The sequence below is a fragment of the Hyperolius riggenbachi genome, chromosome 1 (assembly GCF_040937935.1).
Source record: "Hyperolius riggenbachi isolate aHypRig1 chromosome 1, aHypRig1.pri, whole genome shotgun sequence".
In the NCBI taxonomy this organism is placed as follows: domain Eukaryota; kingdom Metazoa; phylum Chordata; class Amphibia; order Anura; family Hyperoliidae; genus Hyperolius; species Hyperolius riggenbachi.
Window position 1 is genome coordinate 249,153,554 of NC_090646.1, and position 17,506 is coordinate 249,171,059.

General features: G+C 40.0%; 1 protein-coding gene across 1 annotated transcript in view; it reads right to left on the reverse strand.

Annotated features, from left to right (window-relative positions):
* Positions 1-13,368: 13,368 nt before the first annotated feature.
* Positions 13,369-17,506, reverse strand: part of LOC137547425 (glutamate receptor ionotropic, delta-2-like) — a 411,282-nt gene continuing 407,144 nt past the window's right edge. Inside the window, exon 3 of the mRNA XM_068271008.1 lies at positions 13,369-13,426. Coding sequence (XP_068127109.1) covers positions 13,404-13,426 — 23 coding nt within the window. The 3' untranslated portion in view covers positions 13,369-13,403. The remainder of the gene's footprint in view (positions 13,427-17,506) is intronic.

Consider the following 17,506-nt stretch of genomic DNA (forward strand, 5'->3'; position numbering starts at 1 on the left):
TTTTATGCTGACAAATTGCCTGAAACTCTGCAAAAAGCAAAATCAGGTCGGAAGCTTACAATGATCAATCAACCAAATAGACAGTAAAGGCTATAGAAATAAAGTAAAGTAAGTCGGGTCTCTGAGGACTATTGCCATAATGCGCTGAGGCAGGTGTTAATGATGCGAGCATAGATCCATAAAAGTGATATGAACTTAATACCCATAAAGGTAGTTCTAACAATAGTCAAGGTTCAAGCCATTTCACAGATGAACTGACACAGAGATTGATTGTTGCCCACTGCTTGTTTATCAGGATAAACTTTAGAGTTTCTTTACTATAAACACGAAGAACCATGTTCAATGGATGTTCAACTTTTTATCACACTGGAATACTGTGACCTTGACCTTTTGGTATTTATTCAAAGAAAAGGCTTTTGTGACTTCTCTTCAGATCTTTTCTTATAAACTATTGAAAAGTTATTTCTAAGAAAAAAAAGTACACAAGGATAATTTTGAAAAAAAAAACGTTTTTTTTTCTTTCTGCTAAGCAACTAATTCTTAACATGAAAGTAAACAATTTTCAATTTCAAATTCTGACAGAAGATTAGCAAGTCCAATGTAGCATCGGATGCATTTTAACAGTATATTCTGTATATACCAAGTCAAGTATAATAGCAAAAAACAACTATTTTACCAGAGCAGAGATGTGCTAAACAGACACCTATCAGAAAGTTTAAATGACAACATATTAACATGAATTGCTCTAGAAACTCTCTACTCTTTTCACAGTGTGTAACAGAGAGGAGACACAGGAGAACTGCTGAAGCCTGTCTTTGCATGTCTGTTTGCTATCAGTCTTAATCAAATGTCTGTCTGCCTGGCTAGATTAGATCACATGGACATGAGGGGTGGAGTTATGACATCAATCCCCCAGCATCCTTTGCACCTATGGTTTGGAAGAAAAAAAATGCCAGAGCCCAATTTCATACTGGGGTGGGAATTTCAAGACCATATGTGGAATACGGACCCTGGGGGTAAGAAAATCACACTTTATCATGTGTGATTTTATACATCTTGGCAACTTAGTAAGTTTAAAGAAAAATGAAATGTATAATTTAGGTACTCTTTAATTATATTGCCAGTAATTGTAGAGAATCCATACTGGGAATTACATGACCAGATAGCTAATGCATAAGTGAAGCGTTAAATGAGCCTCAACCAGCACCACCAAGTACTCTGTGACCACCATGGAGCTGTTTCAAATTTTTGATTGGTCAAATCCATTGTGTGTGTGTGTGTGTGTGTGTGTGTGTGTGTGTGTGTGTGTGTGTGTGTGTGTGTGTGTGTGTGTGTGTGTGTGTGTGTGGTGTGTGTGTGTGTGTGTGTGTGTGGTGTGTATGTGTGTGTGTGTGTGTGTGTGTGTGTGTGTGTGGTGTGTGGTGTGTGTGTGTGTGTGTGTGTGTGTGTGTGTGTGTGTGCACATATGTACAGTATGTGTATCTACTATTTCTAATTCCAGGGCATGATTGTATGAAATTGAGCTTGGTCCAGACTTACTGCTTATACAGTATGTTCTGTACACATTTATTTTTTTATTTGATTTCATTCATGCTCATGTTTTTACTTTTCCTATTGTTAAAGTACTGATTTTCTTTTTCAGCTTTTTTTTTTGTTTAGAGCTGTTTTTAAAAATATAGCGAACAATTTTTACTCTGCTTTTATGTACAAACTCATACCCAGAGATACTCCACTGGGCTCTACTTTGCATTATGAAGAAGAAAAAACTACTACATAAATATGCCATTCATTATTCCTGTATAGTGTCCATTTTACTTTTGAGAAAACGTCATATTGCCGCACAGGTAAGAATTTTAGTGAAAATATGTGGATGTGAGATAACTAGCTTTTGCTAAATGCACTGAACTTTATGGGCACATGAAAACACACGTTTGCACAGATGATTATGTGGTATAACAACAGAGGCGCCAAGTAGAGTAAAATTAGTTAAAATTGTTAAAAAGGGGGAAGTGGGTGGACTCACCTCCCTTCTGAAAAAAATGGCCAGACAACGGGCAGGTTACTTCAAGTTTAAAGTAACATTTATTATGAGCTCCAAAAGTGCAACGCGTTTCACGGGTAACAGTCCCGCTTCTTCAGGCAAACAATTTTTGGAGGGAGTAAAGTCGGGTCAAGAGCCAGATATAGCACCTCTGCCAGAAAAACCTGCCCGTTGTCTGGCCATTTTTTCAGAAGGGAGGTGAGTCCACCCACTTCCCCCTTTTTAACAATTTTAACTAATTTTACTCTACTTGTAGCCTCTGTTGTTATACCACATAATTGTTTAGTCCACCCTTGGTGGAGGGGTGTATTCCCATTTCCTTCTATCTACAGAGAGCGACTTCTTAACCCTGAGCGGGGTCAGGTTACAATTCCCCGCCTGCTTATCCAGTGGTTGCCTTGGAGGCGACCCGTCCTTGTGAGTATAACCATAATGTGTGTGTTTGCATCAGACATCACCTCATTAACATACTACACCATATTGGGCTCTCGGTTTTCCCCTTTCTTTCAAGTTTGCACAGATGAGATTATGTGCAAAAATCATATGGGCAATTGGGTAAACATACAAAACATTTTTTTACAAAATGCATTGTAATTAATGGCACGAGAAAGCACATTTTCAAAGTTCTCATTTTTACAAATATATAGACGCAAACACAAATGCTGGTTTCAATGCAAAAATTACTGGTGAAAATTCAAACTCATCCCTGCTTCTTTACACAGGCATTTTATATAAGCGCACATATGCTAGTATATTATTTTAGCACATACAGCAGTGGATCCCTTGAGTATTGAAATTATACATGTTCTCCTGAATAAAAACAAACAGTTTATGTTGAGTAAAGTTTTTTTTTTTTTTTTTGTGGATGATTGTTTAGTCATTTTTGTCTGTCTTAATTTTTGTATGCCTTTTTAATGTTGTAGATAAAAGGATTTCATGTAATCTAGATGATGAGCACAAGCTCAAGAAAGACAAGCATAAACTGCAAATTGCTTTTCTCTGATCATCTTCAAGGCATATTGAAATGGAAATCAAGTTGGACTGCACAGACATTGCACTTAATAGCAGGGATGAATTAAAATAACAGACATATGTTAACAATGGCAGTTAAATGAAAACACCAGAGTAAAAATGTTGAAACATGTCAGTAAGAAACTGATTGGTTGCTAGGAAAGGAAATGGACCATGATCATGTACTTCATACATGAGATCTACAGTTTTTAGTGACAGAGAAAATAATTGCCTGGATTAGTTTGATAATATTTAGCTAAAATATCTGAAACACATTTAGTAACATTTCTTAAGCGCAACACTACTTATCTCATATATGAGCACGAATTTCACATAATCATGATTTTAAATTGTAAATCGCAATTATGATGCAACATTGTTATGCGAAATTTCAGGAAAAATCTTAATTTATTTTACTATACAGGATATTGTCACCCAGCTTGATATGTATGTTAAGGGGAAAATTGGGAACAAGTCAAAAAATACATTTTTAAGAAGGCCTTGCCGTGTTTGAGATAATCAATTTTATGAATGCAAAGAAAACATTGTTTTTAAACTGTAATTTTCCTAAGTTTACAAAACATTTTCTTTTGCATTTTTACAATTTATTTTGCTCAAGGGTGAATCGGTCTTCATAACTTGCAAAAGTATCACCAAGCATGCCACTTACAAATGTCTAAATTCCAGTGGAAGCAAACTCCCCCCAAGCAATGGGTATCCCTAGAAAGCACCATGCCCAAATCCAGCTCTCTCAAGAATCTACTAATTCTAAGTGCTAAAGGAGTACATATACCTAAACCAAAAGTCCCAATATTATAAGAAACAATCCAGGTATGGTCATTGTTGACAACCTAAACTCAACCCATAGCTGACGCTATCAAAATAGATGTTCCAGTCTCAGAAATATCTGAAGTGATCCCTGATTTACACTGTCAGATGTGGTTCAATTTGGGTATCTCTACCTTAACCACTTGCCGACCGCCCACAGCCGATGGGCGGCGGGAAAGTGGACGCCGAAAGGACCGCAATATGCCCATCGACATTGCGTCCTTTTGGCATGTGCGGGGAGCGATCGCGTCACTGGTGACGCGCGCTTCCCCCGGCAACTGGCTCCGCCCACCCGTGACAACAACCCGCCGGCCATTCGGAAGCACCGGCGGGTTGTTAACCGCACGATCGCCGCATGCAAAGCATATAATATGCTTTGTTATGTATACAAAGCGTATTATACAGGCTGCCTCCTGCCCTGGTGGTCCCACTGTCCGAGGGACCACCAGGGCAGTCTGCAGCCACCCTAGTCTGCACCAAAACACACTGATCTGCCCCCCCCCCTGCCCCCTGATCGCCCACAGCACCCCTCAGACCCCCCCCCCCCGTCCACCCCCCAGACCGCTGTTTGCACCTAATCACCCCCCCTAATCACCCATCAATCACTCCCTGTCACTATCTGTCAACGCTATTTTTTATGCCCTAAACTGCCCCCTGGGGGCCCCTGATCACCCCCCACCCCTCAGATTCTCCACAGACTCCCCCCAGTCCCCCCCTCCCTGTGTACTGTATGCATCTACCCCCCCTGTAATAACCCACTGATCACCTGTCAATCACCTGTCAATCACCCATCACTCACCCCCTGTCACTGCCACCCATCAATCAGCCCCTAACCTGACCATTGCGGGCAATCTGATCACCCACCCACACCATCAGATCGCCCACAGACCCGCCGTCGGATCACCTCCCAAGTGCATTGTTTACATCTGTTCTCTCCTCTAAACACCCACTAATTACCCATCAATCACCCATCAATCACCCCCTATCACCACCTGTCACTGTTACCCATCAGATCAGAACCTAATCTGACCCTTGCGGGCATTCAATCACCCCCCCCACATGCTCAGATTGCCCTCAGACCCCCCCTTATCAATTCGCCAGTGCTTTATTTACATCTGTTCTTCCCTGTAATAACCCACTGATCACCTGTCAATCACCCATCAATCACCCCCTGTCACTGCCACCCATTAATCAGCCCCTAACCTGCCCCTTGCGGGCAATCTGATCACCCACCCACACCAATAGATCGCCCGCAGATCCGACGTCAGATCACCTCCCAAGTGCATTGTTTACATCTGTTCTCTCCTCTTAACACCCACTAATTACCCATTAATCACCCCCTATCACCACCTGGCACTGTTACCCATCAGATCAGACCCTAATCTGCCCCTTGCGGGCACCCAATCACCCACCCACACACTCAGATTGCCCTCAGACCCCAGCCCTGATCACCTCGCCAGTGCATTGCTTGCATCTATTCCCCCCTCTAATCACACCTTGAGACACCCATCAATCACCTCCTGTCACCACCTGTCACCCCCTAGCACACCTACCCATCAGATCAGGCCCTAATTTGCCCCGTGTGGGCTCCTGATCACTCGGCCAAACCCTCAGATCCCCCTCAGACTCCCTTCCGATCACCTCCCCAGTGCATTGATTGCATCTATTTTCCCCTCTAATCACCACCTGAGACACCCATCAATCACCTCCTGTCACCCCCTAGCACTCCTATCCATCAGATCAGGCCAAATACAACCTGTCATCTAAGAGGCCACCCTGCTTATGACTGATTCCACAAAATTCGCCCCCTCATAGACCACCTGTCATCAAAATTTGAAGGTTGCTTATACCCCTGAACAGTCATTTTGAGGCATTTGGTTTCCAGACTACTCCTCACGGTTTTGGGCCCCTAAAATGCCAGGGCAGTATAGGAACCCCACAAGTGACCCCATTTTAGAAAAAAAGACACCTCAAAGTATTCCGTTAGGTGTATGACGATTTCATAGAAGATATTATTTTTTGTTAAAAGTTAGCGGAAATTGATTTTTATTGTTTTTTTTTTCACAAAGTGTCATTTTCCTCTAACTTGTGACAAAAAATAAAATCTTATATGAACTCACCATACACCTAATGGAATACCTTGGGGTGTCTTCTTTCTAAAATGGGGTCACTTGTGGGGTTCCTATACTGCCCTGGCATTTTAGGGGCCCTAAACTGTGAGTAGTCTAGAAACCAAATGCCTCAAAATGTCCCGTGAATAGGACGTTGGGCCCCTTAGCGCACCAAGGCTGCAAAAAAGTGTCACACATGTGGTATCGCCGTACTCAGGAGAAGTAGTATAATGTGTTTTGGGGTGTATTTTTACACATACCCATGCTGGGTGGGAGAAATATCTCTGTAAATGACAATGTTTTGATTTTTTACACACAATTGTCCATTTCCAGAGATATTTCTCCCACCTAGCATAGGTATGTGTAAAAATCCACCCCAAAACACATTATACTACTTCTTCTTAGTACGGCAATACCACGTGTGACACTTTTTTGCAGTCTAGGTGCACTAAGGGGCCCAATGTCCTATTCACAGGTCATTTTGAGGCATTTGGTTTCTAGACTACTCCTCACGGTTTAGGGCCCCTAAAATGCCAGGGCAGTGTAGGAACCCCACAAGTGACCCCATTTTAGAAAGAAGACACCCCAAGGTATTCTGTTAGTAGTATGGTGAGTTCATAGAAGTTTTTATTTTTTTGTCACAAGTTAGTGGAAAATGACACTTTGTGAAAAAAAAATCAATTTCTGCTAACTTGTGACAAAAAATAAAATCTTCTATGAACTCACCATACTCCTAACGGAATACCTTGGGGTGTCTTCTTTCTAAAATGGGGTCACTTGTGGGGTTCCTATACTGCCCTGGCATTTTAGGGGCCCTAAACCGTGAGGAGTAGTCTAAAAACCAAATGCCTCAAAATGACCTGTGAAATCCTAAAGGTACTCATAGGATGTTGGGCCCCTTAGCGCAGTTAGGGTGCAAAAAAGTGCCACACATGTGGTATGGCCATACTCAGGAGAAGTAGTATAATGTGTTTTGGGGTGTATTTTTACACATACCCATGCTGAGTGGGAGAAATATCTCTGTAAACAAACAATTGTGTGTAAAAAAATCAAAAAATTGTCATTTACAGAGATATTTCTCCCACCCAGCATGGGTATAAGTAAAAATACACCACAAAACACATTATACTACTTCTCCTGAGTACGGCGGTACCACATGTGTGGCACTTTTTGCACCCTAACTGCGCTAAGGGGCCCAAAGTCCAATGAGTACCTTTATAATTTCACAGGTCGTTTTGAGACATTTGGTTTCAAGACTACTCCTCACGGTTTAGGGCCCCTAAAATGCCAGGGCAGTATAGGAACCCCACAAGTGACCGCATTTTGGAAAGAAGATACCCCAAGGTATTCCGTTAGGGGTATGGCGAGTTCATAGAAGATTTTATTTTTTGTCACAAGTTAGCGGAAATTGATTTTTATTGTTTTTTTTCCACAAAGTGTCAATTTCCGCTAACTTGTGACAAAAAATAAATCTTCTATGAACTCACCATACTCTTAACAGAATACCTTGTGGTGTTGTCTTTCTAAAATGGGGTCACTTGTGGGGTTCCTAAACTGCCCTGGCATTTTAGGGGCCCTAAACCGTGAGGAGTAGTCTTGAAACCAAATGTCTCAAAACGACCTGTGAAATCCTAAAGGTGCTCATTGGACTTTGGGCCCCTTAGCGCAGTTAGGGTGCAAAAAAGTGACACACATGTGGTATCGCTGTACTCAGGAGAAGTAGTATAATGTGTTTTGGGGTGTATTTTTACACATACCCATGCTGGGTGGGAGAAATCTCTCTGTAAATGAACAATTGTGTGTACAAAAAATCAAAAGATTGTCATTTACAGAGATATTTCTCCCACCCAGCATGGGTATGTGTAAAAATACACCCCAAAACACATTATACTACTTCTCCTGAGTACGGCAATACCACATGTGTGGCACTTTTTTGCAGCCTAACTGCGCTAAGGGGCCCAAAGTCCAATGAGCACCTTTAGGCTTTACAGGGGTGCTTACAATTTAGCACCCCCCAAAATGCCAGGACAGTAAACACACCCCACAAATGACCCCATTTTGGAAAGCAGACACGTCAAGGTATTCAGAGAGGGGCATGGTGAGTCCGTGGCAGATTTCATTTTTTTTGTCACAAGTTAGCAGAAATGGAAACTTTTTTTTTTTGTCTCAAAGTGTCATTTTCCGCTAACTTGTGACAAAAAAAATAAAATCTTCTATGAACTCACTATGCCTCTCAGTGAATACTTTGGGATGTCTTCTTTCCAAAATGGGGTCATTTGGGGGGTATTTATACTATCCTGGAATTTTAGCACCTCATGAAACATGACAGGTGCTCAGAAAAGTCGGAGATGCTTCAAAATTGGAAAATTCACTTTGTGCACCATAGTTTTTAAACGCTATAACTTTTACCCAAACCAATAAATATACACTGAATGTTTGTTTTTTTTACCAAAGACATGTAGCACAATAAATTTGAACAAAAATGTATACCGAAATTTTACTTTGACAAATTTTATCACAGAAAGTAAAAAAAAAAAACATTTTTTGACAAAATTCATGTCTTTTTTGATGAATATAATAAAAACTAAAAATCGCAGCAGCAATCAAATAGCACCAAAAGAAAGCTGTATTAGTGACAAGAAAAGGAGGGAAAATTCATTTAGATAGTAGGTTGTATGGCAATAAACCGTTAAATCTGCAGTGGTCTGAATGGAAAAAAAGGCTCTGGTCTTTAAAGGGTAGAAAGACTGTGGTCCTCAAGTGGTTAATTGACCTAACAGATGAGAATAAGCTCGAAAACCTTCAGGTGGTCCCACTGGATCTCATCCTGCCATCTCACCAATTGCTACCTACACCGATCTATAGTGAACCTCCTCTCTAGCCCAGTACCACTAAAAGGAGACATCTCTGACTGGTACAGTTTTCTTCTAACTGGTCAATCCTCCTCCCTAGACAAATAATCTACCTTCAGCTCTACAGAAATAGCCACACCACTGACAACAGCCAAATTAATCAAAGCTCACAACACTCTTAGACATCACTCCAAGTGTGTGTCACATTCTGAAACCTCCAAAAAGATTTTTTTTAACAAATGGTACCTATCTCCCCAACACCTAGCTAACTTATTCACAGATTGCTCTCCTGATTGTAGGAAGAATTGTAACTCTAATATTAGACACCCTATTCCACATTTTATGGGAATGTCCCAAAATTGGCCCCTTCTGGTACAGCATCTCCAAATTAATCGCTATCATACACATTTATGTTCTAACCTTTCTAATGGCTGTTTTTTTAATGGCTTAAAGATATCTCCTGTTTGCTGCAGAAAGTTCACTTCCCAACTTATATGCTCTGCACTTCCAGCCCTACTAGCAGAATGGGCTTCAGAAAATATTCCCTCCATCCTAAACGCTCTGCAAGTTTTGCAGTGCAACTTAGAAAAGGAAAGACAATTGCAATTTAGACTCTCTCCCTTACTATATGATGACTACCCACCATTCAAATGGAATAAGCTATATGATTTTGCTGATACCCACTATGGCCCTTAGTGTACCCTGACCAAAATGAACCAGACTTATACCTCTGATATCTTTCCTCTCCCCAGGTCCCACACCTGCTGATCCCAGTGAATGAAAAGCATTTTATCTTTTTTTCTTAGCTGCTCTTAAATAAAACAGAGGCATGCTTGAGCAACACTGCATATTTGCATGGAACATGAAAGCCTTACCACTCTGATAAAGTACAAAATAGCATAAAAACGTAATCCTTGCCAGAAAGTTTTTCAGCCAAAAAAATCTAGGAACCTTAGGTTCAGGTACTGTTTATGAAATTATTCTGGAGAGCAGACATTTTTTACTTTAATATTGTTTTAGGAGACAGATCATTAAGGAAAATACAGTTAAGCACATGAGATCTCTGTATTGCAGACCCAGGAGTTAAAATCTGTTTATTCTTCCAAATTAAGAACTTTAATGATGATATGTATGCATTTCCACAAAACAGTGTTTTCTATTTAATTCACTGCTAGACTTTGGCCAGCTTGTTCTCTGGTACAATAATAAGCTCTAGCTCTGATGTAATCAGAGATGACTTACTAATTGGCAGTGTGTTCTTCGCCTACTTGCGAAAGGTTAATTTCTATTTAAGCACTTCCCTTTAGGATAACAATGATTCAAATTATCTTAATTAACAATAGCAGATATTAAACATCTCAACTACATAGACCAAAGATTAACTAAATGTATAAATACCAACGAGGATAACTTTGTGAGTCTAACTTATCATGTTTTCTTGATACGTACTGAATGCTCTTGTCCACACAAATGGAAGGAAAACTATGATTATTGCACTCATCCATTCATGTTTCCATTCAAATTCCTAGTATAAAGATAATTTTCATAGAAAAATGAAAATTGTGCAGAAAAAATGGTATTTGCTTGAAATAAAGAATTATTTGCAGGAATCTAATTATATAAGTATATATGTAACACTTCAATGGAAGTAGAAGGAAGAAAAATGGAAAATGGAAGGAAAACTATGATCATTACACTCATTTATTCATGTTTCCTTTCACGCTCCTAGTATAAAGATGATTTTCATAGAAAAATGAAAATTGTGCAGAAAAATGGTATTTGCTTGCAATAAGAAAAAATTATTTAACAAACACATCATTTCTATAGCACTTTTCTCCCATAGGACTCAAATCATATAAGTATATATGTAACACTTTAAATATTCCATTGAACTTTCTATAAATGATATTACTAAAAAAAAAATATATATCTCTTAGCTTGTGGCCACTGGCCAGACCCGGCTATGAGTTTTTTTTTAATTGTTGTCATAATTGACACTGTAGAGCTGTTACACTATGAGATCAGGAAGCTTACACGCTTACAAGGCTGCATATATGAGTGTTAAAACTAAAGTGTACCTGAGATAAAATAAAGAGAAAAAAATATACTGTACATACCTGGGGCTTCCTCTAGCCCCCTTGCCGCCATCCCCAACCTCCTGGATCCTCCATTATTGCTCCCGCTAACTTCAGCCAGTCGAGGTCAGTTGGCGCAGGCCACGCATGCGCAGTAAACCAGACTCCCGAAGTTACCAGGAGCAATAATGAAGGATCCAGAAGGCTGAGGACAGCAGTGAGAGAGTGATCAGGCTAAAAGCTAGAGAAAGTATGTATGCATTTTACTTTTTATTTAATCACAGGTTTACTTGAAACAAATAACTATCATCCTTCTACCTGTTTTCCTGTGTGCACATCTTTATACACAACTTAAAAGCTTAGAAGTGATAAGGAATAAAGGGACTGGATAAAAGGTAAAAGGAGGTGAATTTAGGGAGCATTACTGTGACTTGTTTCAAAATAAGGCTTAGAAAACCCAAATCTGAAACTTTATACTGACATTTATGCATTCAAATGTAAGGATATAATTAATGAAATTAAAAGATACAATTTATTGTAGTGACTGGAGACAATTAAACAATATGATTAAAAAAGTCTCTAATGATAGGCCAATACATTTCAGCATGGCCACTTGGAACGCATAACTGTTCAGTTCTTTGTTACTGGAAATACATTTTAAATGAAAGGGTCAATATAACGTGTTTGTGTGATCTTTAATAATAATCCGAACATTTGTATAGCGCTTTTCTCCTGTCGGACTCAAAGCGCTCAAGAGCTGCAGCCACTGGGACGCGCTCAAGAGGCCACCCTGCAGTGTTAGGGAGTCTTGCCTTGAACTCCTTACTGAATAGTTACTTGACCTAGCTAGGATTCAAACTCTGATCTCCCATGTCAAAGGCAGTGCCCTTAACCAGTACACTTCCCAGCCATCTTTAAAGTAATTATAATCAAGTGTGAAACACAAGCTATTCACAAAAATAATTAAACAGTATACAGTCACAATTTAATGGTGGCTGGTTCTGTTTATTTGTTTATACTTAAACACCAAGTAGATTCCAGGACACCACCCTCACATATATTTATTTTTATACAATATAAAAAGGAAATGAAGGAAAATGCTTCTCATTTTCAAAGTTTATCAACCATGACATAAGACTGATTGTTGCTGGTGTAATTCCTTCTTTAAAATACTGTTCATCGGAGCCTTCTGCACGGAGGTCTTGTTTGCTGTCTTCAGTGAATATATATTAAAAAGCGTAAAATCAATTTCAGCTTCACATAACTTAAATTGTCTTGCAAATGTCATGACTCTATTCCAGTGTAAAGATGCAAAGGAACTACTATATTTGTGTGTACACCATACTGAGTAAAAAATAAATAAATTATATATATATATATATATATATATATATATATATATACATATATATACACATACAGGGCAGCCATCAAGGGGGTACAAGAGGGACAGTAGAATGGGGCCCAGAAAGAGTCTGGGGCCCAAACAGTGGCAGTGCCACTTGAGCCTCTGCTGGCAATTCTACCGTGGCATAACAGGAGTTGTGTGGACATCTCCCTCTTCCCTGCTGCGTGATTGGTGAACATGCATCAATGCAGGGGGAGGTTGTTATGGGCGACAGGCAAGTTGCTTTGACTCTACCCCACATACCGTTGCTCTGCCTCCACACAATCTACCTATCAAATTATTTGGCGTGAGGGGGCCCTGTAGGTTTGCCAAGTATGGGGCCCAGAAAATTCTGATGGCGGCCCTGTATACATATATATATATACATACACACACATCCACAACAATCCGGAATGTGTAGTTACAGAAACTCTTCAAGATTACAATGTAGTGTTTAACAGACTACTATCCCCAAAGTTGTACAATTTAAAATGCATGTGTATACATATGTATCAGACATGCATTTGTGCCAGAAAATATGCACAAAAAAATTACATTTTTCATATTTCACGTACAGTAGGCAGTAAAGGCTTACAGATCTGACAGATTTTGGACTTATCAATCTCATCACGGGGAATTCTTAGGATTGTGTTTATTTTAAAAAAAACAATTACTGAATGGGAGTAGCTTAGTACAACTTCCAAAATGGTGTGCAGGTAAGTAGGGAGGCGGACAGGCATCCTTATATAGAATAAAGGAGATACCAAGAATCCACCATGATGGGATGGACTAGTCTGTCAAATCTGTCAGATTTTTACTGTCTACTGTAAGCAACAGCAATATAGGAGAAAAGTAATTAATGGCACATTTCTTGTGCTTCTTTAAAAATGTATTTTACATTTTGAAGTTTTTTCCAAAATAAAGTGGATGGAGCTATTTTATCAAAGTACGCATAACAAATTAGTAAAAGTGGAGCAGTTTTCAGTAGCAATTAAACACAAACCTTGTTTTATTTAATTTATAGAAGCTGACTGGCCATTCTGAGCCTCTACTCCACTTTTGCTCCAGTTTCCTTACACTTGTCTTGATAAATTAGCTTCAGTCTGTGTTGCAGCCTCTTCCTATACACAAAACAGTTTGTGGATAGTTGGTCATAAGTGTCCAGCATGAGAATGAAAATGTTGCAGGTCTCCTGTGTAAATCATTGAGGTAGCAGAAAATCAAACTGACGTGAGCCAAGCGAAACAACTGTTTTCACAGGTCTGCATTTGCAAATTGCTGAATGCTGAATCAAACTACACATATTTTCACAAGTGGTTGATATAAACACAATAAGCATAGATGTCATTCAAGATGTCCAATATCTCAGTGTGAATGTCCATTGTCTCTGTGTGCTGTGCATTTTCCAAAGCTCACAGAATGCTTTCAGCAAGACCCGTGTGATTTGATTTAAAGCTACTATGACAGCATAATATCAGAAGCTCTAAATATGGTCAAATTTCAGCAGCAGATTATGTTGACAAGACGCTCAATATTTGCCACCATTGATAACATTCTGTTGTGCTCACCAGTTTCCCATCCAATAGTAATATTAGCAATTGTATACTGCACATGTTCACCTATTCTCGAAGAATGCCACATCACATCACGTCGTGTCACCCAGAAGTCCCACAGGAAAACATGAGACTTCCGGTTAACGCGATGCAACGTGAAGCAGTAAGCATCTGGCCTTGTCACTGTGGTTAGGTGGATTCTCCAGCAGAAACCTGTGTTCTAGGACATACAAGTATGAACATTTACATTCACATATGCTAGTTATAGTCTTCTCCTTACAGTACATGGAAGTGAAAAAAATGCTTCATAGCAAATTGGTAGTCCCAAAAGCTCTGAACATGAAATTATATTTTTTTTTTCATTTTTCAAGCTTCCGTGATTTATAAGTGTTGTGAAACTCAAACTAAGGTTCATTTATTGGAGTACATGACTTGTCTTACAAGTTTGCTATGTGACTAAATTGGGGATCTCAAAACAGGTTTTCTGTTTTGCCATTCTCCTTTATCCAGTTCTCCAAAGTATTGTACTGAATAAACTCTTCTCAAAGAAGGGAAATAGAAACCACAAAGCCCTTTGTGTCACCATAACAGAGAATTAAGAGAAATCTCCTTACAGATAGCAGTGACAGCAATAAAACATTGATAAAAGTCTACAAAGCTTTCTCTACTCTTTTCAACACACATACACACACACCATATAAGTACAAACATGCACAGAAAAAAAGGTACATAAAGAAAAATAGATTTCCACTTTAAAGGTTAGCTTACATAAAACCTGATGTTTCAATATCAGATAGCCAGTGCTGGGGTTACTGTTAGATCCCAAATGACTTGAGTTCTTATAGGGGATCAACTTCACTATCTGTAGCCAGGTGGGCCAATAATACCATAGGAATCCCCCAAAAAGAGCCTCAATAGTGTATTCTGGGTGGGAAGGTTTATAAGACCACAACACCAGCTTGGAAATGTTAAACATAGTTACATAGTTACATATAGTTTTGTAGTTATTTAGGTTGAAAAAAGACATACACCCATCGAGTTCAACCACAGAACAAAGTACAACACCAGCCTGCTCCCTCACATATCCCTGTTAAACCAGAGGAAGGCAAAACACCCAAAATCATTCTCCGAGGGAAGAAGAGTTAAGTTTCCTGTTTCAGTGTCCCTATAGGTTAGTATGCACAAAAGTGACATATTTAAAGAGAATCTGTATTGTTAAAATCACACAAAAGTAAACATACCAGTGTGTTAGGGGACATCTCCTATTCCCCTCTGTCACAATTTCGCCGCTCTCCGCCGCATTAAAAGTAGTCAAAAACAGTTTTAAAAAGTTTGTTTGTAAACAAACAAAATGGCCACCAAAACAGGAAGTAGGTTGATGTACAGTATGCATTGTCCACACATAGAAAATACATCCATACACAATCAGGCTGTATACAGCCTTCCTTTTGAATCTCAAGAGATCATATGTGTGTTTCTTTCCCTCTGCAGCTCACTGAAGAGTTACAAGCTGATTGTTTCTTCTTGCAGACAGCTCTGCCCGGTTGTCTGTAATTCTGCAGTATGTGACTCATCAGTATGTGAACAGATTTATCCAGCTTGTAAAGATAAGAGAGCAGAGAAAAGCTGGCTAATGTAAATAACACACACACACAGGGGAGTGTGCATAGAGGGGGGATTGCATAGCAGATCACACTGAAGAGTTGGCAGCCTTCCAGACACAGGAAGACAAGTCTGACAGGGGAAAGATAAGCTGATTTATTACAGAGATGGTGATAGTAGAAAGTGCTGCAGTAAGCCAGAGCACATTATAATAGGTTTAGGAACCTGTAGGATGGTAGAAAACACAATGACATTTTTTGTTACAGTGTCCCTTTAAGCACATACTTTCTCTAATCTTGATATCATCATGGAAGTTCCTGAATTACCGCACCTGAAAGCATTAGACTCATACTTCTGCAAACGTTTACACCGATGACAATCAATCATTCAAAAAAAAATCTAGAACTATAGTAAGATATTTTGATGTTTATTAGAACCAAATTACAGCACTATGCTATTTTTTTATTTATGCTAGTTAATGTAAAATTGTTTCTCCTCCCCATATCTAATTACCCTGGATTGCTCTGACTCAACAAATAAGTTACTCTAGTCTTTACAGGTGAAATTTGTTAAGCTCACCGCTGCCACCCATCACTCTTGCTGCTGTCTCCCTGTCTTAGCTCACTTGCTCTGCTGTATCTCTATAATGGCAGAGCCCTGTGAGATGGTCAGGGGCCGATTTCATTGGCTCCTGATCCTGTCTATCAGTGTAAGCAACTCCTCTTGGCTTACATTGATAGACACAGTCAGCAGCCAATGAAAGTGGCTTCTGACCAGCTCACAGAGCTCTGCCGTCATAGAGACAGCAGAGTGGGTGGCCTGAGGTTCCTGGCATGTGGTGTGGACGGCGACTGTGGCGGGTATGTGCAGCGATTCTTTGTTATTCCAAGGTCCTGGTACCAGTGGTCTCTGGTCTTTAACCCCCCTGGCGGTTTGCAAAAAATCCGCCAGGGGGCAGCAAATCTTTTTTTTTTATTTTTTTATTTTTTTTTTCATGTAGCGAGACAAAGTCTCGCTACATGATAGCCGCTGCTCAGCGGCATCCCCCCAGCCCCTCCGATCGCCTCCGGCGATCGGAGATCAGGAGATCCCGTTCAAAGAACGGGATCTCCTGGAGGGCTTCCCCCGTCGCCATGGCGACGGGCGGGATGACGTCACCGACGTCATCGACGTCGTGACTTCAGAGGGGACTCCGATCTGCCCCATAGCGCTGCCTGGCACTGATTGGCCAGGCAGCGCACGGGGTCTGGGGGGGGGGGGGCGGCCGCGGCGAGAGGAATTGCGGCGGATCGGCGGGTAGCGGCGGCGATCAGATGCTACACGCAGCTAGCAAAGTGCTAGCTGCGTGTAGCAAAAAAAAAATTATGCAAATCGGCCCAGCGGGGCCTGAGCGGTGCCTCCCGGCGGCATAGCCCGTGCTCAGCACGGGCTTACCGCCAGGGAGGTTAAGGGGGAAGAGACCGCTGGTACTTAAGTTGTTAATAAATAATAATAATTTGGTTTAGAAGCAAGACACTTTGTTAAATCACAAATATTTTAGAACTTGTACACTTACATAGCTGTGCCTATTTCAGTCATCTAATTATGTAAAAAAAAGATTCTTTTTACTAGATTGGCTGTTTGATGTAAAATTTGCATTTGTTTAGTAAATCAACAAAACAAAACAATTTTTAGAAAGGCAACTAAAGCTGGCCACTAACGGTCCAACTTCTAAAATCGTTCAAGCGATCAGAAATTCTGATCGGAAGTGAAATATTGTAATACATCGCTCACTACACCATCAACGAACCAATCTTTGCTTCCTATCTATCACAACCAATAAGAAAATATAAATTTTGGTTCGACAAAAATTAATTCGGACAACATTTTTTTCACTCGTTCATAATCGATTGTGTCCACCAATGGAGATTATTTACAACCAATCCGATCAGAATTTCTGATCGCTCAAACGATTTTTCGCTAGAAATTGGACCGTTAGTGGCCACCTTAAGGCTAAATCGCAATGATTGCTCAACAACACATCAGAAATACTGGCAAAAAATTACT